This window comes from Pleurodeles waltl, chromosome 3_1, assembly GCF_031143425.1.
Source record: "Pleurodeles waltl isolate 20211129_DDA chromosome 3_1, aPleWal1.hap1.20221129, whole genome shotgun sequence".
In the NCBI taxonomy this organism is placed as follows: Eukaryota; Metazoa; Chordata; class Amphibia; order Caudata; family Salamandridae; genus Pleurodeles; species Pleurodeles waltl.
Genome location: NC_090440.1, coordinates 1,831,095,400 through 1,831,118,035, shown reverse-complemented (window position 1 = coordinate 1,831,118,035; position 22,636 = coordinate 1,831,095,400). Strand labels below are relative to the sequence as shown.

Here is a 22,636-nt window from a genome sequence, read left to right as displayed (position 1 = left end):
TTCTTTCATCAAGGACCTCAGCTGTTATGTTACTACTTTCTCCTCGATTGACAAAGCGCAACACTCTTTGAAGAAGGTATTCAACCAGCGTTTTTTTACGCGGGCCGGTAGAGGCAGAAGCCGTTTTACCGGCCGCACCTGCCGAAACCAAGGCACAAGAGGCTCCTATAACTACTCCAACAACCAAGAATACAAACCTCAATTCTATCCCCAGAGGACCAGAGGTTTCCGCAATCGCGGACGTTATTCCAGAACCAATAATTCTCAAGGTAAGCCGGTTTTCTGGCCTTCCTGTGGGAGGGCGTTCAAAATATTTTATCCCAAAATGGTGCTTAATTTCTTCAGATCCTTGGGTTCTAGATACAGTCCAGGGTTATCGCATTGAACTATATTCCCCTCCTTTTCAATCCTTTCTCCCTCCTCCTCCAAAATTTTCTAATGTAATGTCTTCCCTCATTACCACAGAGGTTCAGTCACAAAAACGCTATTCAACCTTCCATTCCCAATCCGTCAGGATTTATGAGCTCCCTCTTTCTTATTCATAAGAAGAACAAAAAACTAAGACCAGTAATCAATCTCAAATCATTCAACCAATTCGTAGTAGATTGCCATTTCAAAATGGAAACTATAGTCCATCTCAGGGACATTTTACTTCAAAACGACTGGCTAGTCAGACTAGATCTTCAAGATGCCTATTTGACCATTCCTATTCATCCATCTCACAGGAAATTTTTACAATTTCAATGGCTCTTAAAAACTTATCAGTTTTCCTCCCTTACCTTCGGCCTTTCTTCTGCCCACTGGTGTTTCAAAAACTTGTTGAAACCGGTAGTAGCTCACCTCAGATCTCTATGTATCAGACTCATAATTTACCTGGACGATATTCTCATCATGCATCAGGATGTGTCATCTCTTCAATCACACCTTCATATAACAAGTTCTCTTCTCATGGATAACGGTTTTCTTATAAACCCAGAAAAGTCCATGGTGGTCCCTTCTCAACAAATAGAGTTTTTAGGTTTTCAAATAGATTCCACCTCAGTTACTCTCCACCTTCCTCCCTCAAAGGTTTCTTCGATCAAAAAAGAGCTTTTTCTAACGCTCCAAAAATACCTAATTTCACTCAGATCTCTAGCAAGAGTGGTAGGTCTTCTCTCTTCCTCGATTCAGGCCATTTTCCAGGCTCTCTTCACTACTGCGCCCTTCAACTTAAAAAAATCCTACACCTTCACAAAGGTCTCACTTTTATCGGCCTCATACCACTAGATGCAGAATCTCAGATAGAAATTCAATGGTGGATATCCCATTTAGATGCCTTGAACGGCAGAACTATCTTCCCCTCTGCGCCCGATCTTGTGTTAGAATCAGATGCAAGCCTCATGGGTTGGGGCGCCCGCTGTGGACCAATATCGACTGGCGGTATATGGTCCACAGAGGAGTCCAAATGGCACATAAACTGTTTAGAGCTGCTTGTAGGCTCCTTTGCGATCCAAAGTTTTACAGAAAACAAGGCTCAGTGTTCTATCCTTCGCATGGACAACATATCGGCAGTCCGATACATAAATCATCTTGAGGGAACCAGATCCAAGCCTTTAGCTCTTCAAGCGAAAAGCCTTTGGGAGTTCTGTCTATCTCACAAATGTTCTCTTCTTGCAGGAGTATCTACCAGGTTCCCAGAATTCTATAGCAGATTGGCACTCCCGCCATCTCAAGGATACCAGCCATTGGAAACGTCATCCGTCGGTCTTTCAAAGGCTTCTGAACAAATGGGGTCCCTTTCGCAGTGATCTCTTTGCTTCTCGGCTCAATTCCCAACTTCCGCTCTTCTTCAGTTGGCGCCCCGATCCGCTGGCAATGTCAACGGACGCTTTTCTTCAGGACTAGTCCCAATCCTTCAACTATGCTTTTCCTATGTTCATTTAAATCAACAGAGTTTTAGCTCAAGTCAGATGTCAGAAAGCCTCTCTGGTCATCGTGGTTCCCTTCTGGTAGTCCCAGGTTTGGTTTGCTCCTCTTCTTGAATTATCGACAGACTTTCCTCTACTTCTCACAGTTTTCCCGTCTCTCCTCCTATATCCGTCCGGATCTTCCCACAATATAATTCTCAGCAATTTGTTAACGCTTTCAGCTTGGAGGGTCTCGGGATGGCCCAACAAACCACACCTATTTCGGCAGAGGCTTCTGAACTTATTAGTAACGCCTGGGCTCCCAGCACACAGAAATTTCTTTTGCGGGGATACCCTAAAAAAACTGGTTAGAGATTCTTATAAAAGAGCCAAGTATTACAATAGGACCAGTATGTTTGAGAAACAAAACAAAAAATCTACATCCTCCACGGTCTGTGTAATCCAACATTCCAACTTAAATGAAAAAAATCAGAAAAATAATTCTTGCTAATTGGAATATCCTTAACAGTAATTCTAACAGCATCATTAGAACGCCCTCTTTTATCTTTTAGGAAAAATCAAAATATCTCAAACAAACTAGTGAGAGCCATTCTACCTAAAAATGAGAACTATTGTCAGAAATCCATACATGGTAATCGACCGATCACAGGCAACCATAAATGCGGCAACTGTGGGCGACTCATTTCTGTGGAAACGCAGTAACTACAAACTATCTGACATGACCAACTGTAAAACAGCCAACTGCATATATGTAATCAGGTGCCCGTGTCCTCTACTATACGTAGGCGAAACAGGGAGAAAGTCAAAATCAGAATATTGGAGCATATGTCCAATATTCAAAATGACAAAGAGAGTGCCCCAATGGTTCTCCACTGGAAACAGTATGGACACCAAGTGGATGATCTCCCTGGACTGTCCTAGGAAGAATCAAGAATCCTGGACGGACAGAAGATCATAAAATCCGAAAAAAACGAGACGTTTTCTGGATTTTTACATTAGACAGTTGTGAAAAAGGATTGAATGAGTATATTCCTTGGGAAAATGCCATTATTTAAGTCAAGTCTCTTATTATATTTTTTCTCCATTTTGTAGTAATCCATTGTGATCCTATACGTATCTACTCGTGAATAGTCATCTCACGAGAAAACCCTATCTCTCCCCCACTGTTTGGCTTTTTATATATATCTTTGCACTTTTATTGTTGCAGTCATTCTTATTTATTTTTTTTTTTTTGATATTCATTCTTATCCTTATTTTTCTTTTTCTTTTTTTTCTTTTGTATCTTTCTATTAGTATACCTAGAGATAATTTGCATTATTGCCTAGTATCTGGTTTTCCTCCTGTAACCAGAGCTTGGAAATTTGTATTGGGGGAGCATATAAGGAGGGCAAGGTGATTGAGACCAATTTAGCCCCGGATTTAATAGACCCCAGTAACCATGGATATTCGCCACCATCTCAGATACTCGAACTGTTCACGCCACCCCCCGATTTAGACGGGCAAGAAATATCTTGGGCGATACTGTAGTGGGAAACCCAAACGAGGCAGGTATAGATACGACTGAAAATGGTATAAAATCTTCCCACGGCACTCCTTTTGCAAGAGAGAACTTTGTGGCTGAAGCTCTCCAAGACAAAATAGATGGCCTAGATACCATTCTTAGTTGGAATATTGCGGGGTTGGAGAATAAAATGAATAACCCTGAATGGGGCAAATTCATAGACGAACATAAAATATGTCTTTTCCAAGAAACGTGGGCACTGGAGCCCAAATACAGAATCGGCTACAAAAGTTACTGGGTCCCAGCAACTAAGGTGAATCCAGGGAGACCCTCAGGTGGGCTGCTTATATGGCTTAGCTGTTCTCTCAAATGTCGGATTGAAACAATTGACTTGGGCTGCCCCGATCTGATGGGTTTATCAATGCCATCCCTTAGTGAGAAACCACTTCTAATAATCAATATTTATAATAGGAGCCTGGGTAGCAAATACGAGTCCGACACATTGACTATTTTGGACAGCCTTCTCTCTTGTAAATCACCTTCCCACTTTATTCTTATTGCAGGAGATCTAAATGTCACGTTTGAACCCTACTTGCTGGCCCAGGAACTATATAAAGATGAGGACGCTTACTGGGGTATCCCTCAATTGGTATCAAGCAAAAGACCAAAAATAAATAGATTAACACATCAGGTTGTGGATATTACATTGGCACAAGGCCTGCGGGCCTGCAATGGTCGTTCCCGCTCGGACCCTGATCTTCACCCTACATTTAGGCGCGGAACACAGAAGAGCCAGATAGATTATATTTTGCTTGACATCCGGCTGTGGGGCTATATGGTTGACATGAACATTGTAGAACATGAGGAAAGTGACCATGAGCCATTGATTTTATCTCTTAGGAATTTATTACCCCTACTTGAAGTCTCTTGTCTCAAGACCCACGAGCAACAGCTCGCACTGACCAATAATAGACGAAATGTAAGATGGGAATCCCCGAGTACCGACATAGTCACCTTGTCATCTGTGTACAGACAGTTGGCTGATCACATGGATCGTATACCTCAGCCTTTAGCAGATAGTGGTGGGCTTATAGCAGCCCACACACAACTATTTAATTCTCTAAAATATCTTTTTACTAAAGAGTCTGCAAAAGAAGTTAAAAAGAAGTGCAATGCAAGGTGGTTCAACGCTGTATGCAGGGAAGCACAGCACAAACTATTGAGAGCTTTAAGAGGAGGCCAGTCAGACCATATAAGGGAAGCCAGGAAAGACTACAAACAGGAACTAAGTAGAGCCCGTAGGAGATGGGATAAATCTAGATGGGTTTCCCTCCTGGAGTCTGCTAAAATAAATGACACCTCGAAATTCTGAAAACTGGTGGCTGATGCCAGTGAAGAACCTAATCGTTCACCTGGTGCCTCAATACTCCCTGTAGAGTGGACAGATCACTTCTCCCGATTATATTCTGGGATCACTGGTGTTACTACCAGGGAATTGAGCCATATCATGACTACTGAGACCCCCAAAATTGAATTTACGCTGGCAGAAACCAAGGCTGCGATCGCTTCACTGAAATGGGGAAAGGCCCCTGGCCTTGATAAAATACCAGGTGATTTATACAAGACAAGCCCAGATATATGGGCCCCATATCTGAACCTCATTTCCAATGCGGTAACTGCAGGAGCACCTGTCCCGAGCTCCTGGATGGGAGCGGAGATAGTTCCCATCTTTAAGAAAGGCAGCCCCTCTAACCCTGCCAATTACCGCCCAATCTCCTTACTCGATAACTTCCAAAAACTTTTTGCAAAGCAAATTTTGTCCCGTCTAGAAGAATGGATTCTGGAAACCAATGCCATTTCCGATCTGCAAGCAGGGTTTAGGCCAGCAGTTAGTACCATAGATCAGGTGCTAAGATTTTTAACAATTAAATGGAAGACTGTGGAAGTAGGAGGGGGTAACCTCTTTGTAGTTTTTATTGATCTTAGAGCCGCGTTTGATCTGGTCCCCAGAAACCAGCTATGGCTGACATTAGCCAACATGGGTATCCCACATGGTCTCTTGAAACTTATCGCCCGATTACACAAATCAGGAGCGGTAAGGATGGCGACCTAACAGAACCAGTGGCTATTGAGAGGGGAGTCAGACAGGGGTGTGTCTTGGCCCCTACCCTCTTTCTTCTATACATAAATAATTGTATCAAGTATTTAGCAAATTGCACTAACGATTCCCCAAAGCTGGCCGGGATCAAAGTTCCATGTCTACTCTATGCAGATGACACTATCCTCCTGTCTAAATCATTCATGGGAATCCAGAATCTGGTCAACCAGTTCTGTGCATTCTGCAGAGATTACGGGTTAGATATAAATGTTAAGAAAACCAAACTCATGATATACAGTGCCCGAACAAGAAACTCAGAGCAAATATAAAGATGGATTCAATTTATCTGGAGAGGGTAAAGGAATACGATTACCTGGGCATTAGACTATCTGATAAGGGCAGCTGGGATGCAGCTATAAGGAAAGGGGCACTAACCATCAGCCAAAGATGTGGAGTGATAGGACGTAAGGCTAGCACTGCAACAAGCCCCCCTCTGACTCTTATCTCTGAAATTTACAAAGCCCAAATTCGTGCCGCTGCCCTATATGGAGCGGAACTTTGGGGATCTCATAGACAACTGGAGACTCTTCAAATCAAAGAAAATAATTTCCTTAGACACATATCCAGACTAGGGAAGGGCACGCCGATGCTCCCCCTAAGACTGGACCTGGGTTTAAATAGTATTAAAGATACAGCATACTTAAGACCACTTCTGTACTGGGTTAGACTATGGAAAACGGAAAAACTCGAACCCTTCAGGACAGCAGTTAAAGAACTATTGCCACCTTGCTATGGATGGGAAAAAGTACGTTGGTTAAGGGAGATGAAAGCGGCTTGGGTCAAACTGGATTTATCCCATTATTGGGAGAATCCCGAGATGATTCCTGGTAACGCTAGACTCCTGATCAAAGACCGATATTGGGAAAAAATCCATGAGGAATCTCTCGGCTCAAATGGGTTAGGTCGGCTGACAGCAGAGTTTCTGCTGATCAAGCACGAACCTTTGCCTGAAAGCTTCCTGGATCTCCCTATACCAGCCCGTGCCCGCTCTTTACTACTTCAGTTCAGATATGGAACATTGGCAGTCAACAGCTTCACGGCTCGCTGGTCGACCAATAGTCCTTTGTCTGACAAATGTATAAACTGCCATCTATGCAAGGAAACTTCTGAGCATGTCCTATTTTTCTGTCCTTTGTACAAATGCCCTCGAGGGAAGTGGATTATCCCTCTGTGCAAAACACTGCTAACACAAAACCGAAACAGTGTATATAGAATATGTAAATATGACACTTCCATGCTGATAGTGAGCTCTGTTTCTAAATATTTGGCAGCAGCATGGAAAATCCGCAGTAGGATCATTACAGATCTTAACCAACTGGTTGAAGAACGGTCTAGAAGTTAGCGAACTAGCACCTTGTTATAATAGCTTGGGATTTTAAATATAATTATTAGTGCGATCTATTGAGGATATAAGACTGTATCTCCGAGCATGTTGTCTAGTGGGTTACCCCAATTGAAGTGATTTACAGTTCCCTAGCATATATTATTTTATAAATGGCAAGATGCAATTTATTTGATCAATTTACTTAAGAGAACTGACCAACTTAGGGCACCCTTTTCCACTGGTTGACTCCTAACTTTTGTAAATAGGAGCTATTGTATGTAGTTTTTATGTCTTATTTTATGTATAAATCTGTTTTAGAATAGTTTATAGGTTTTTAACAATTGATTTGCATTATCTTAGCATTCAGCGTCTTGCATAGGGTATGATTTAGACACTATTTTAAAAGTCTTGTCTTAATTATTTATGAAACTTTTTTTATGTAGTTATATGAACCTTTTTTAGATAAGCAGTGTATTAACTGCCAATGTCTGTTTTCTATGCGATGGTTTATGGTTTTTATCTTTCTGTATGTATGATTATTTTTAATTTCTCACATGGTCTAAATTGGGACCGAATAAACTATTGATTGATAGAGGATATCCTTTACAGTGTTCACTTTCTCCAGTTGACATATATTTTTTGAAAGCTACTCTGCCATTTGCAAATACCCGTAAGATCGGTATTTAGCCTGTATTTTATGGAACGAGTTAAACCAGTATTTTTAGGCATTGAATCATACCTTTTTATCCATCTAGGTATTTGGTTTTTAGTCTGTTTCCATATGGCGTTCATTTCATACACATTTGCTCCATCTGTATACATGCCGCCATTTGTCAGCATTAGGGGGGGAAAAAATGGTTCATTCAATACCATCCCGGTAAGGATAAGATACTACCGGCAAACAACAATAAGCAGTTTTTATTAAGCTTGTATCTCCAATTATTTCAACCTATAGGCTTCTCAGCATTTTGTTATTTTGATTAGTTTCAGCTCGTATCCTTGGGCAATTGCAATATGGCGGCCGCTTTAGATCGCCCATTCATTTTTCTCTTTTGCGGTCTAGCGTTGCCGGGAACGTAATCTGTTCCACTATAAAACCGAACGCAAACAGCGGCAGCTGACTTTAGTCAGCAGATTGGAAGCGTTCCAGCATTTCGGATAGTATCTTTAAAAGAGCTTATTTTTCTCCTCTTTATACTATGTTTATTCGATTATACTATGTTAGAACGGGACCCGAGTGGCCCAATTGTAAATCGTTTTAACAAACCCGTTCCCCTTCTTCTTTATGCTGTAACAGCTCCTTTTACTATATCCATATATCATGGACCCGTTTTTGGCATAACCTTGAATTCGAGGACCGATAACAATCATTAAATGGTTACCATTTGAACAGTCAACACCAGCCAATCTCAGGTGAATACTAGGACATATAAATAGTATTGATATAATCTACCAACCATATTAGGAGTTTTCACAGAGCAAAATTAATCCATCTTTTACACATTGTGTCATCTAGCTCTGTGTATTTAACAATTCAAGTATTTATCTATTCATTTATTTATCTATTTATTCAATTCATTTTATCTTTTGTCATTTGCTGGTCCATTTCTCTTCATAACAACTTCCATGAAATTGAAACGGCTACTAGACGTTTGTATCATACATTTTGATATAAAAGACTTCATAAGTAAGATTTTCAATAACAATCTATCACCACTAATTTTAACACACGCCTGGATGCATGCTTGCACTGAATTGAGTCAAAGAACATCAGTAGCACAATACAAGGCACTCTTTAATCACAACATACTAACTGTCAGATCCTCTGGTATTACCTACAACTAATTATTGTGATTACTTTATCACTTTATATCTTATGTTTCCTTATTTTCTACTCTACTATCAATAATATAATTAAATATTTATCTTGATTTCTTGGGTATTCATTTCAATATGATAATATGTCTCTTCCAGTGGTGTATATGCAAACTAAGATAGGTGACTTCCAAGATGCTAGCATGATCACATTTTTATACTACTATATAATTCTCTTTATCAGATACCTTGACTACACTATCAAAGTATATCCCGAATCTAAAACTAAATCGACTAGAACATTCGGCTGCCAAGACTAGATTATTACTGAACAGTACCATTGGGAATGGCCCTGATGAAGGTGACCTATAATATTTAGAAACACCGAAACGCGCGTAGGCCTTCGGTCCCTACGGTACCTCTACGATAGAACAACGTTATCATTGTTTTCTTTTCTATATAAGATTACCTTTGTATTAGACGATTTAATATTTGTATACCTTCACTATCAAGAAACTTTTTTAGTCTTCCTGTGTTATTAGGACAAGCACAATATGAGCAGATTGTCACTTGTATATAAATTCTTCATTATTTCTTCTCATTTAGTTTGAGTGTGGAGTGTCTGAGCTAGGTATTTTTGTCTTTTCCCTTGACTGTTTTTTATATTTGGTATCAATGTATTTCAATGATTGTATAATTATTTAATAAAATATGTACGAATTTGTAATAGAATTACCTTATTTGTGATCATTTATTAATGTACAGCAGCCAAGTATCATTTGTCATTAATAGGTTCTATTATATAGTGTTGCAACTATCAAAACCTATAGTGATCCATTCTTGAAGATTATTGTATCTTCATGTTTATTCTTGTAGCTCTCTCAGTAGTTTTCCCTACGTTGATTATTTCCCTGCTTGAGCTACGTGCATTCTTTCAGGGAACCCCCTTATAGTTATTCGCCTACAGATCAGCCTGGTCTCTTTGGTCAGGCTAGAGTGTGGGAAAATGTATCAATCCCTTTCAACAGGTTTAAGCTTAATCATTAACTTCTTGGCGGCCCAGGCCAGTTCAGGTAAGTCTTACAGAACTATAAATCTCTAGATATCAGCTATCTCCATGCATCATTGTCATATTAACAGCAAACCAGTCGGAGAACATCCCTTAATCTGTTGCTTACTGACTAAACCTCCTGCTTCCAAATACTCTTATTTATGGGACGTATCCCTTGTCTTAAAATTGTTCCTTCTGTGGCTGGATAATACGTATCTTTCTCTGAAAATGCTTTCTGCTAAGCTAACAATGTTGTTGTGTTTAATCTCTATTAAATGTGTCTCTGGTGTTAAATCCTTAGATGATTCTTCTCGGAAATATATGCCTACAGGTCTTTTATTTCATATTTCAAAACGCACAAAAAACAATCTACATTCAGTCTTCTATCCCTTTTTCCCTGACAAACCAAAACTCTGCGTGGGTCTCTGTCTAAAGGAATATGAAAAAATAACTCTTAACCTCAGAATGTCCTCTCTCCACCACCTTCTAATTTCCTTTCGTAAACCCCATAAACCAGTCTATTCAGCCACATTAGCCCGTTGGGTCAAATGGGTTATGTCCTTAGCGGGCATAGATATTTCCACCTTTGGGGCCCATTCTTCCAGGGGAGCCACGGCTTCTAAAGCCTTTTCTTTGGGCTCCAGTTTAGAGGACAGTCTCATGTCTGCGGATTGGTCTAATGATAATGTTTTTAAAACTTTTTACTGTAAACCTGTTAAAACTGCAACTTCTTTGGAAAGTGACAAGCTTTAAACTTGCATAACAAGAGCCTCTGGTCTTGACATAAAATGTAGATTTTCCTAGTAATTTATGGAGGAAAGTCTTAATTGTATTAAAGACACGGAGGCGAGTATTATCCCACCGCTACTTCTACTAATATGTATTTTTTCTTTCCCTCCCAGCGACTCCAGCATTGCCTCCTTCATCAGGATGATGCCAGACTTTCTACGTCCTCTACTTCTGGTTCTGGGCCTCAGTATCCTCGAATCCTTTTTCCTCAAGACTTTTGCTCTCCTCCAAGTTTCACCTGGATTGTTTCCTGTTGTCAAGACTTGCTATCTTTCATCCTCGCTTTGGCAATTATAGGATTAATTTTTCCTGTTTCATGACTCTGTTTGACCTGCTCACTCAAGAAAAGAGGGCTGCTTGCAGTCAAGGGTGTACTCTATGGTCCTTGGTGGCTTTCAATTGGTCCAGTACATGCCTACTTTTTTGCTCCCATTGGCTAGTCTGTTGCTGAGCCTTTTGGGAGCTGTAGTTCTTGACTGCTGCTATTCTAATAAAGTAAGAAAAGAACGCATAATACTTGCATCCGTTTCTTTAATAAAATTAAGACTTTCCTTCATAAATTACTAGGAAAATCTACAATACCATCTTAAATAATACTGCATTGGGAAGAGTGCACTTACTTTTTCACAAGATGCTTCTGGATATTAGATAATCTCTTGTTTAATTAATTTAAATGGAGTGAAAATTGTGTATGCCTTTTATATAGCCTAGATGTATCGATTGTTGGGACTGTGTGAGGACTAGATGTACATCAGATGTGTTTGTAAAACTAGAAAATAGTGTCTACTTTTTTACTGCATCTCTATGTAAAAAATAAGTTATAATTGTTCTTCTTTGTATTATTAAAGACATGTACACAGTCAAACAATGAGTTAATCACAGAACCAGTCAGCAGGCCAGCAACTTGTGCCAGCTAGCAGAGTTGTGGCAGGTGAGAGCATGTTTGGTGAAGTGAGAAGGGTGTGGGCTAGGGAGCAAGCTCTTTATAGAAGTTACATACCTGCAAAATAATAACAGCACCTCCAAATGCAGTGCTCACCTAAACAATGAAGGCGAAGGACACCCGACTTGAAACGGACATCAACAGGGTGCCACCTAACTTCGTAATTATAGACACCTTGTGCATTCATAGACTTTAATATGGCAACCTAAAGCATTAGGAGTACGGTAGTCCTGGCTGGCTTCCAACAGCCTGAGTGGATTAACACCCTGATAAAAACAATTTGTAAGTGAAAAATCCAGGACCGGGTACATAGTCCATGATGACATGGTGTGAGGTGCCTACTCCATCACATCTCTGTCAGCCATCAATGTACGGAGCTTATGCCATTCGTGTATTCATTTATTTTTACAGTCTAACCCCTTTAAAATTAGTATCTGGAAACATGTAAAGAGATCCTGCATATCTTCTAACCAGACCTGGGAAATATTTTAAGGTTTAGGGGTGAGAGAGAGAGCTCAAAATGCATGGATCTGGGGGTGTTGAGCACTTGCAACCTAGATTAAGGCTGCCTTCTAGTGCTCACACTGAAGTATAGAAAAAGTGATGGATGGAATGCTTGAATTAATCTCAGCCATTACTCGGGCTACATTCCATTCAATTGCTGTCTTGCACACCTTGAATCGGATAGTTCCCACTGTAGCAGGGTCAAGGCTGATTTGCATATTGCTGGGTCGAAAATACGAAATTTCCTAGCTATCGTGAAGGAAAGTTTCAATTCTATTAAGGACACGGAGGCGAGGATTATGCAAATCTTTCTTCACTCTTTATTCAACAGCAAGTTCAAAGTTAAACAAAAAATGAACAGAAAAACTACAAGTTCCATGAGCCCGCCGCCATGGTAACGAGTATCCAATGAGGTGCCCTCCTTCACGTCAGTATAAATGGCCCGAGACACGTCACACTTCCTCGAATTCACTGCGGAAGGAATCCTGGTAGAGTCAATTGGTCGTAGTTTCGGAACCTAAAAAATAGGTGCAATTAGATGCAAGTCCGATAGAACACAGGAAACCTACCAAAGGCAACAAAGTTATGGACTCAAAACACATATAAATGAAAAATATATCTGAATCAAGTGTTTTCCTGAAAAATTAAAACATGAGCAGAATAACCAATAAACAAAGGCATAAACGCAAGTATACCACCTTGCTACGCAGATAGATGTAATCGGGAGGGAACATATCCGCGAAATGTATGTGGGTGGGATAATCCTCGCCTCCGTGTCCTTAATAGAATTGAAACTTTCCTTCACGATAGCTAGGAAATTTCGTATTCTATCACAGGACCGGAGGCGAGGATTATGCAAGTTCAAAGCTTACTTACCACCAGTGCGGCTGCGTCGTGAATTGGTTTAAAGTAAAACGTCTTAAAAGTAGACTCTGAAGACCAATCAGCAGCATGCATGATGTCCTCCAATCTGCCCCCCACCTGTATGGCTTTGGAAGCCATAGCTCCCCGAGTAGAATGAGCCCCAAAAACTCGAATATCTATACCTGCCTCAGAGAGAATCCACCGGATCCATCTGGCAATGGAGGGAGAAGAAACCGCCCTAAACGGCCTCTTAATAGAAATCAACAATTGAGTCTCACCTGGGGGTCTACAAGAACTGGTTACTTCCTCATAGACTTTGAGACATCTAACCACACATAGCCTCGGGGAATCAGGAAAAACGGGATAGGACACCGACCTGGTATTATTCTTTGTCCTCCTTGCAATAGTAAACGTGACTCCTTCTGGAGTAAAGACTCGAGCGGAAACATCCAGTGCTCTGATATCTGACACACGCTTACAGGAAATGAGGCAGAGAAGCATGGCTAATTTTGCCGACAATTCCTTCATTGACAAACATTGATTGTCCCGCCAAGAGGATAAGAGATTAAGAACCAAGTTCACATCCCAGAGCTCCGAATATCTAGGTTGTGGAGGTCTGGAGAGTCTAATACCCCTAAGAAGTTTACAAACCCAGGGATGCCCCCCAATCGGGAGATTATTCAGGGGAGGATGGCCCGCAGAGATGGCTGAGCGAAAAGAATTGATGGTGCGATACGCTAAGCCGGATGCAGCTAATTTCGCCAGGAAAGTGATGATGTCGGCAATGCTGGCCCCCATGGGATCGCAGTGTTTGCCCACACACCAACTAGACCACCTATTCCATGCTGATCTATATCGTTTGCATGTACCAGGGGCCCAGGCCTGTGCGATGAAGTTATTAGCTTCCTGCGAAAGCCGGTTGTTTTGCCAATGATGCCGGAAATCTTCCAAGCTATGAGGGGAAGATGACCTTGAAGGATTAGAGGGTGGCAGCACCCCGACGGATCCAGGAGTATCGAGGGAAAATCCGGGAGGCGAAGAGGACACTCGCACGAGAGTTCCAGCAGAGTCGGGAACCATGCCTGTGATCTCCACCAGGGGGTTATTAGAATCACCGTCGCCTCTTGGCGGCGAACTTGAGCAGCAACCCGCGGGATAAGAAGAAACGGGGGAAAAGCATAACCCTGAAGCGTGCCCCAATGTTGGAGAAACGCATCTACTGCCATCGCTCCCGGATCCGGACGCCAGCTGAAGTATAGGGGAAGCTGGGCATTCCAACGAGACGCAAAGAGATCCACTGAACAGGGACCCCAATGATCCATGATCGCCTGAAAAACCGAGCGATGTAGTCGCCAATCGCTGGGATCCCGGAGAAACCGAGAATTCCAGTCTGCCCACACATTCTGGGTTCCCGGAAGATACTCCGCTGTGACTGAGATTTGGTGTTGAAGGCAAAAATGCCAAAAATCTATCGCTAGCCCCGCTAGGGCTCTTGATCTTGTTCCCCCTAAACGATTTATGTATTGCACTGCCGATACGTTGTCCATCCGTAGTAGAACTACGCATGAGACCTTGTTTCTCGTGAGGGACTTGATTGCAAAAGAACCCGCCAGGAGCTCCAGGCAGTTGATATGCATGGTTAGTTCCTGCGGGGTCCAGCGTCCCCCCAACGAGATGTCCCCGCAACGAGCCCCCCATCCCTGGCGACTGGCATCTGACTCGATCACCAGATCCGGGGCCGCCCCAAAGATGGCCCTGCCATTCCATGCCTCCATGTGGTCCAGCCACCAGCACAACTCCGTCCTGGCCTCTTGAGAGGGAGATCAACTCGGAGTACGTCACCCCTCGGCGAAGGTGAAACGCTTTCAAGCGTTGCAGGGCTCTGTAGTGTAGGGGACCCGGAAAAATGGCTTCAATCGAAGACGAAAGCAGGCCTACTACTCTGGCTAACTGGCGTAGAGAGATCTGGTCCCGTTGCAGGACCTTTCTCAGTTCCTTCTTTATTTTGGAAATCTTTGTCGCCGGGAGACTGAGAGACGCTGAGCGGGAATCCACTAGAAACCCTAGGAAGACTAACGATTGAGTCGGGGTAAGTTGCGACTTCTGTTGGTTGATCACAAAACCAAGGTCCTGGAAAAGCGCAATAGTTGTGTTCAGATTGAACATCAACCGAGACCTGGACTGATCCATCAAAAGGATGTCGTCCAGATAAATTATGAGGCGAATGCCTTGTAACCTCAGAGTTTCCACTACTGGTTTGAGAAGTTTTGTGAAGCACCATGGCGCCGACGACAGGGATCGCCAAATAAATTGCCTTGGGCAACAGCCCCTGCCTCCGAGTTAGACAGTTCCCCTAACTTGGGGTCGATTTTGATCAATAAAGATCTGCGTCTTTCTGCAGAGATGGCACAGTTCGCGTTGCCCAGAAGACAAACAGCTCTCTGAGCCCATCCCGCAATGATGTCCGTCTGAAGGGGAGTGTTTGCTTGCTTGGCCCGCTCCGCCAATTGAATAATTTGTGTGAGGGGACCTAACACATCAAGAAGTTTATCCTGGCATGCCCTCCAGGAGCGATCAATCCCTTTCTTGGGATCCTTGGTGTACTTGGAGAAAAACGTACACATTTTTGGGTCAATAACTGGCGTGAGAGCGACCTTATCTGATAAAGACGGGCGTGGGCACTCCGCCCGTAGACGAGCGCGCACCTCTTTGTCCAGAGGTTGCCTAATTTTACCGGCGACATATTCAGCCACCTTGTGGTCTGGACGCCACTCCGAGGAACGCGGATGGTAGATACCCTCCGGCTCAAACATATCGGAGTCAGAATCGGCGTGATCCGAAGGATCTGGTAGGGTAGCACCCGGACGCCAAGGGCGACCCGAGTCGTCATCTAGAGATGATGAGTCCTCATCTGAACCTCCCATGAAGCCTCTGGGGGATCCCCGATCAGGGTTCCATAGGTGGTGAAGCTTGTCACCCAGTACTCCGGGCAAACGGTCCTCCCGGGAGGGTACGCGCTTATGCGCGCGCGCACTCTTGGGATTGGGTGAAAATACCCCATCCCCCAGGTGCCCCGCGTCGCGCTTGCGCATTTTCCTGGGGGCTGAAAGGGTAGAGGAATCACCCTCTGCTCCCGTCACACCAAACATGCCCGTACCTCTGGACACCTGTTCAGTAAGCTTAGCTACAGTATCCCTAAGAGGGGCCAAAGCGTGAGAAATAGCCTGGGAAAACAAAGTGTCCACTCCGGGGGGAAGGGTACGGTGAGAGGGACCCTCACCTGGGGACATGTTGGGAAAAGGTTCATTCTCTTGGGAGGAATGCATAATGAGGACTATGACAGAGTGTACACCCAACAAAAAAAATATACAATATATAGGGTAAAATCCCTACCCTCTCTGTCACTGACAGTAAGTCAAGAAAATAATGCCTTCCCTAATGGGGTAATTCTTACCCAAACGGGTGTCAGGGTAGGGAAGATGAAAAAATGCACCAGGGTGGCAAACATGCAATAGAGGAGAAACCCTCAAACCTGGGAAGAAAAGCAAAGTGGTTAATGCAGATATGCCTGCTAAGAGACTGAGTGTGTCATCTGGCAGGCCTGGAAATCGAACCCTGCTTGTCTGGGTGAAAGGCAGGAACCGAACTCCCTGGACACAACAGGTTTCCCCAAAAAAGCAAACGCGAAGCGCGAGCCACGCGCTGAAAGAAACGCGCTCTTCGAGTACGAAGAACACAGCGCGCGCTCCCTCTGGTGGGCCCGACGTGTATTAACACGCCGAGGGCCGAAAGGAAACTAAGCGCTCGAGCGGCCCGTCTTCGTTCCGGACCGCTCGTGGCGAGAAAGCGGCTACAGAAAGCCCCGTAAAACAATTGAGCGGCAGCGCGCCAAGTTAAGGAAAAACAAACTCCCAACGGAGGCAGAAAAGGCACTTATCTGAGCAGTGAAGAAAGAGGAAGTGTGACGTGTCTCGGGCCATTTATACTGACGTGAAGGAGGGCACCTCATTGGATACTCGTTACCATGGCGGCGGGCTCATGGAACTTGTAGTTTTTCTGTTCATTTTTTGTTTAACTTTGAACTTGCTGTTGAATAAAGAGTGAAGAAAGATTTGCATAATCCTCGCCTCCGGTCCTGTGATAGAATTGAGGTGGCAGGGTGTGCAAAATAACGATGTACTGGGATGCAGCCCCAAGTCATTACAAGTGGTTGAGATTAGTTCAAGCATTTCATCCATCCATTTTTGTATACACTGTTACAAACGTCATTTATTTTATGTTATGTCTCATGAAGCCTTCTGGGTAAGAGAGGAGAATCACAGTCACCTCCTGTGATCTTATCCATCCCTTTGAAAAATCACCCTCATTTGGTGAGTGTCACCACCCACCTTGGACTCTCATCACCCTCTACTAATCTGCATAACTGTCAAGTTTTCAGTTTGCTGATGAATGCTACTTTCATCATTTTAGTGCATGTGTGACATTTCAATATTTAATGTGTGAAGCTTTCTGTTTCACGTTATCCCAGATATGTGTATGTAATGCAATAGATTTCCAAAGAAAGAAGGAATTGTTGCCCTACACTGTGTAGCTTGGATGCGACCCCTGTCATAAACAGTGTCACAGACAGAGCACTGCCACGATTCCCACTCAGTGATACGACCACAGACAACCTTACAAAAGAGCAATACTCTACAAAAATGCATGCTAAACAGAAGCTTTTCAATAAAGTAGCGCCACACTTATTGTTTTTCTCAACAGTTAACTCTATTCCTTCCAGCACTGGCTACCTTTTGTTACAAATTATAAGAACCAAATGTAGAAAAACATAAACTAGGTCCCGTATGTGACCGGTGGAAACTACGATTTAGGTGCTGGATGACACAGCTTTGTGATAGTGTTGATAGCACTACAAATCTATATTTTCCATTTATTTCTTCATAACAATCAGTGGTATGCCATGAATAGTGCCCGATCTCTTAAAGTCGGGAAAGCTTTTTATGTTGCACATATTTTATCCAGAGTTCTAGTAGGAAACTACAAACGTAGTGGTAAAGGGGAACTTTTTATTTTTTGACGGTAGAAGAATCTAGACATAGGGGCATATTTAAGAGCGCCTAGCCCCATGCTAATGCCACATTAGCGTCATTGTTTTTACGCCATGCCATATTTATAAAGTGGCACAATGTATGCATTGCGCCACTTTGTAACCCTTTGTGCTACTTTATGCCTGTGCCAGGCATAATGTATGCAAAGGGGGCATTCCCCCCTTTACGGAGGCCAAGAAAATGGAACAAAGAAATCAATTTCTTTGCGTCATTTTTTTTCAGCTCTTTTAATGCCTGCTCTGAGCAGGTATTAAACGGAGGCACACAATTGATTATAATGGGCCTCAATGGGTTTTGCAGGATTAGCGTCGACATTTTTTACGCTAGTCCTGCAAAGCTCCGGACTAGAGTCAAAAATGATGACGCTAGTCCCCTAACTACCGCCATGGTGTGTGTTATTTTAAATACGGCGCACACATGTTGGCGTGGAGGGTGGCAAGAAAAGTAGCGTTGCACTCTGTGCACTGTCACGTTTCTTAATTATGCACTGTAGTGACTTACAATTATTAATCTAAAAACCTGACGATCCCACCTTTTTTTAGTAAGAGAATAGTGATGATAATGCTGGCAACCACCACCTAACAAGAGGGTAATTGTCGCTTGTCAATAAATTGTTGAGGCTAATTCAGCAAATTACTTGTAGCAATGTAATAATTTAGAATTACTCATGGCGATGTAATAATTTAGAATCAATCTGTATGTCATCACACAGGCGCCTGTATCGGTTTTATAGCTTGGAGCTGTGTTAGTGGCACTGGTGATTCTCCTTCGGGGCCCTTGTGGATGGTGAAGCAGGAAATGCCCTGGTTGGCTTCGTACACACGTATTTTTTTACTTAAACGCGAATTAGCTACGGAACAAAAGAGTATGTAGTCATGGAGCCTGCCTCGGAACTGCCACAACGGCCGGGTTTCACTATACCCAACGAAAGTAAAATGATCATCGATATTTTATGAAGAGCAGTCCGTGTTTTGCAAATAAATACAATTGTATAAAAAACCCGTTGTTCATCAGTACTCTTCTGCCACTTGTAAATAGCTTTGCAGAGCAAATGTAAAGTTGACACTTTTTATATCCAAGCATAATGGCTGAGAAGCCCCTAAAGCGATAAACACTTTGCAAATAATGGAATACTGAGACTTTCTAACATGGCAGCTAAATAAATACACTTGGACGGAGACCGCAGCCTGGTAGTCTTTCCTCGTTGTCTATGGTATCAGTTGTGAAACTGAAGTGCTGCTTCAACTCTCTAAACTTACTCATAGCGAACACTAAAGGAAGCGCGTCACAGACACACAAGGTAGAAAATAATTATTCACCTGCCAGTGCTGCACTCGTTGTTTTTAAGACAGGAATAAGCACAGTTGCGTACAGCAGCTTTACCAAAGTGCACACCATCTTTCTTCTTTGAAATTGAAAGTACCATTCCTCCCGCCAGACATAATAAGTGGCAAGGGGGCGCACGAATGTCACGAACGCTGTCCGTTTTCTTTTTTCACACCGATCACTCACGCCTGTGCAATTAAAAAACAGTAAGACAGTCTAGGGGGTTATTTCGGCTACTCGGAATGAAAACTAAGGTCAACTGTTTAAAATAATACCTTCTGCTTACTGAGCACAAAAGGAATGAGACCCCCTCCACTACCACTAAGGTTGCTTGGCGAACGGCATTAGCGATTGAGCGGGTCTAGGAAAGGCGTACATGTCCCATAACAGTTGACACCGAAATAAAACAAGCTTTAACAAAGCAAGTGTTTTTCAATCTCAAACTCCAGAAGTGACAATATTCATAGAACACGCCAGCAGCAGTGCAGTTAAAATAATGTGCTCTGCCTATATCAAGCATTGATGAGATCAAATTAAATGGGTAATGAAAGCAAGCTTTTCTGTTTTTTAACAGCCCCTCATGAATTCCAAAGAAATGTTTTCTATGTGCATGCGGCCAGTATGTCCCAGCGGTACAAAATTAGAAAAATCACCTAAAAGACGGTATTATATCCCTTATCACTACATCAACAGTAAATATAAGAAAGCACTTTTAAAATGTGTTGTAGGGGTCCCTTAATGATTCAGGACTGATAATACGAAATTTCCTAGCTATCGTGAAGGAAAGTTTCAATTCTATTAAGGACACGGAGGCGAGGATTATGCAAATCTTTCTTCACTCTTTATTCAACAGCAAGTTCAAAGTTAAACAAAAAATGAACAGAAAAACTACAAGTTCCATGAGCCCGCCGCCATGGTAACGAGTATCCAATGAGGTGCCCTCCTTCACGTCAGTATAAATGGCCCGAGACACGTCACACTTCCTCGACTTCACTGCGGAAGGAATCCTGGTAGAGTCAATTGGTCGTAGTTTCGGAACCTAAAAAATAGGTGCAATTAGATGCAAGTCCGATAGAACACAGGAAACCTACCAAAGGCAACAAAGTTATGGACTCAAAACACATATAAATGAAAAATATATCTGAATCAAGTGTTTTCCTGAAAAATTAAAACATGAGCAGAATAACCAATAAACAAAGGCATAAACGCAAGTATACCACCTTGCTACGCAGATAGATGTAATCGGGAGGGAACATATCCGCGAAATGTATGTGGGTGGGATAATCCTCGCCTCCGTGTCCTTAATAGAATTGAAACTTTCCTTCACGATAGCTAGGAAATTTCGTATTCTATCACAGGACCGGAGGCGAGGATTATGCAAGTTCAAAGCTTACTTACCACCAGTGCGGCTGCGTCGTGAATTGGTTTAAAGTAAAACGTCTTAAAAGTAGACTCTGAAGACCAATCAGCAGCATGCATGATGTCCTCCAATCTGCCCCCCACCTGTATGGCTTTGGAAGCCATAGCTCCCCGAGTAGAATGAGCCCCAAAAACTCGAATATCTATACCTGCCTCAGAGAGAATCCACCGGATCCATCTGGCAATGGAGGGAGAAGAAACCGCCCTAAACGGCCTCTTAATAGAAATCAACAATTGAGTCTCACCTGGGGGTCTACAAGAACTGGTTACTTCCCCATAGACTTTGAGACATCTAACCACACATAGCCTCGGGGAATCAGGAAAAACGGGATAGGACACCGACCTGGTATTATTCTTTGTCCTCCTTGCAATAGTAAACGTGACTCCTTCTGGAGTAAAGACTCGAGCGGAAACATCCAGTGCTCTGATATCTGACACACGCTTACAGGAAATGAGGCAGAGAAACATGGCTAATTTTGCCGACAATTCCTTCATTGACAAATATTGGTTGTCCCGCCAAGAGGATAAGAGATTAAGAACCAAGTTCACATCCCAGAGCTCCGAATATCTAGGTTGTGGAGGTCTGGAGAGTCTAATACCCCTAAGAAGTTTACAAACCCAGGGATGCCCCCCAATCGGGAGATTATTCAGGGGAGGATGGCCCGCAGAGATGGCTGAGCGAAAAGAATTGATGGTGCGATACGCTAAGCCGGATGCAGCTAATTCCGCCAGGAAATTGATGATGTCGGCAATGCTGGCCCCCATGGGATCGCAGTGTTTGCCCACACACCAACTAGACCACCTATTCCATGCTGATCTATATCGTTTGCATGTACCAGGGGCCCAGGCCTGTGCGATGAAGTTATTAGCTTCCTGCGAAAGCCGGTTGTTTTGCCAATGATGCCGGAAATCTTCCAAGCTATGAGGGGAAGATGACCTTGAAGGATTAGAGGGTGGCAGCACCCCGACGGATCCAGGAGTATCGAGGGAAAATCCGGGAGGCGAAGAGGACACTCGCACGAGAGTTCCAGCAGAGTCGGGAACCATGCCTGTGATCTCCACCAGGGGGTTATTAGAATCACCGTCGCCTCTTGGCGGCGAACTTGAGCAGCAACCCGCGGGATAAGAAGAAACGGGGGAAAAGCATAACCCTGAAGCGTGCCCCAATGTTGGAGAAACGCATCTACTGCCATCGCTCCCGGATCCGGACGCCAGCTGAAGTATAGGGGAAGCTGGGCATTCCAACGAGACGCAAAGAGATCCACTGAACAGGGACCCCAATGATCCATGATCGCCTGAAAAACCGAGCGATGTAGTCGCCAATCGCTGGGATCCCGGAGAAACCGAGAATTCCAGTCTGCCCACACATTCTGGGTTCCCGGAAGATACTCCGCTGTGACTGAGATTTGGTGTTGAAGGCAAAAATGCCAAAAATCTATCGCTAGCCCCGCTAGGGCTCTTGATCTTGTTCCCCCTAAACGATTTATGTATTGCACTGCCGATACGTTGTCCATCCGTAGTAGAACTACGCATGAGACCTTGTTTCTCGTGAGGGACTTGATTGCAAAAGAACCCGCCAGGAGCTCCAGGCAGTTGATATGCATGGTTAGTTCCTGCGGGGTCCAGCGTCCCCCCAACGAGATGTCCCCGCAACGAGCCCCCCCATCCCTGGCGACTGGCATCTGACTCGATCACCAGATCCGGGGCCGCCCCAAAGATGGCCCTGCCATTCCATGCCTCCATGTGGTCCAGCCACCAGCACAACTCCGTCCTGGCCTCTTGAGACAGGGAGATCAACTCGGAGTACGTCACCCCTCGGCGAAGGTGAAACGCTTTCAAGCGTTGCAGGGCTCTGTAGTGTAGGGGACCCGGAAAAATGGCTTGAATCGAAGACGAAAGCAGGCCTACTACTCTGGCTAACTGGCGT

General features: G+C 43.4%; 1 protein-coding gene across 4 annotated transcripts in view; it reads right to left on the bottom strand.

Moving 5' to 3' along the window:
* Positions 1-22,636, bottom strand: part of NEMP2 (nuclear envelope integral membrane protein 2) — a 235,885-nt gene that overhangs the window by 113,297 nt on the left and 99,952 nt on the right. Inside the window, exon 1 of one of the 4 annotated variants that reach the window (XM_069225894.1) lies at positions 19,566-19,627. The exons of 2 other annotated variants lie outside the window; for them this stretch is intronic. Coding sequence is in view for 1 of the 2 variants with exons in the window: in XM_069225892.1 (XP_069081993.1) it covers positions 19,284-19,362 (79 nt within the window). In the remaining variant the exon portion in view is untranslated. One more of the 4 variants, XM_069225892.1, reaches the window with a different exon arrangement.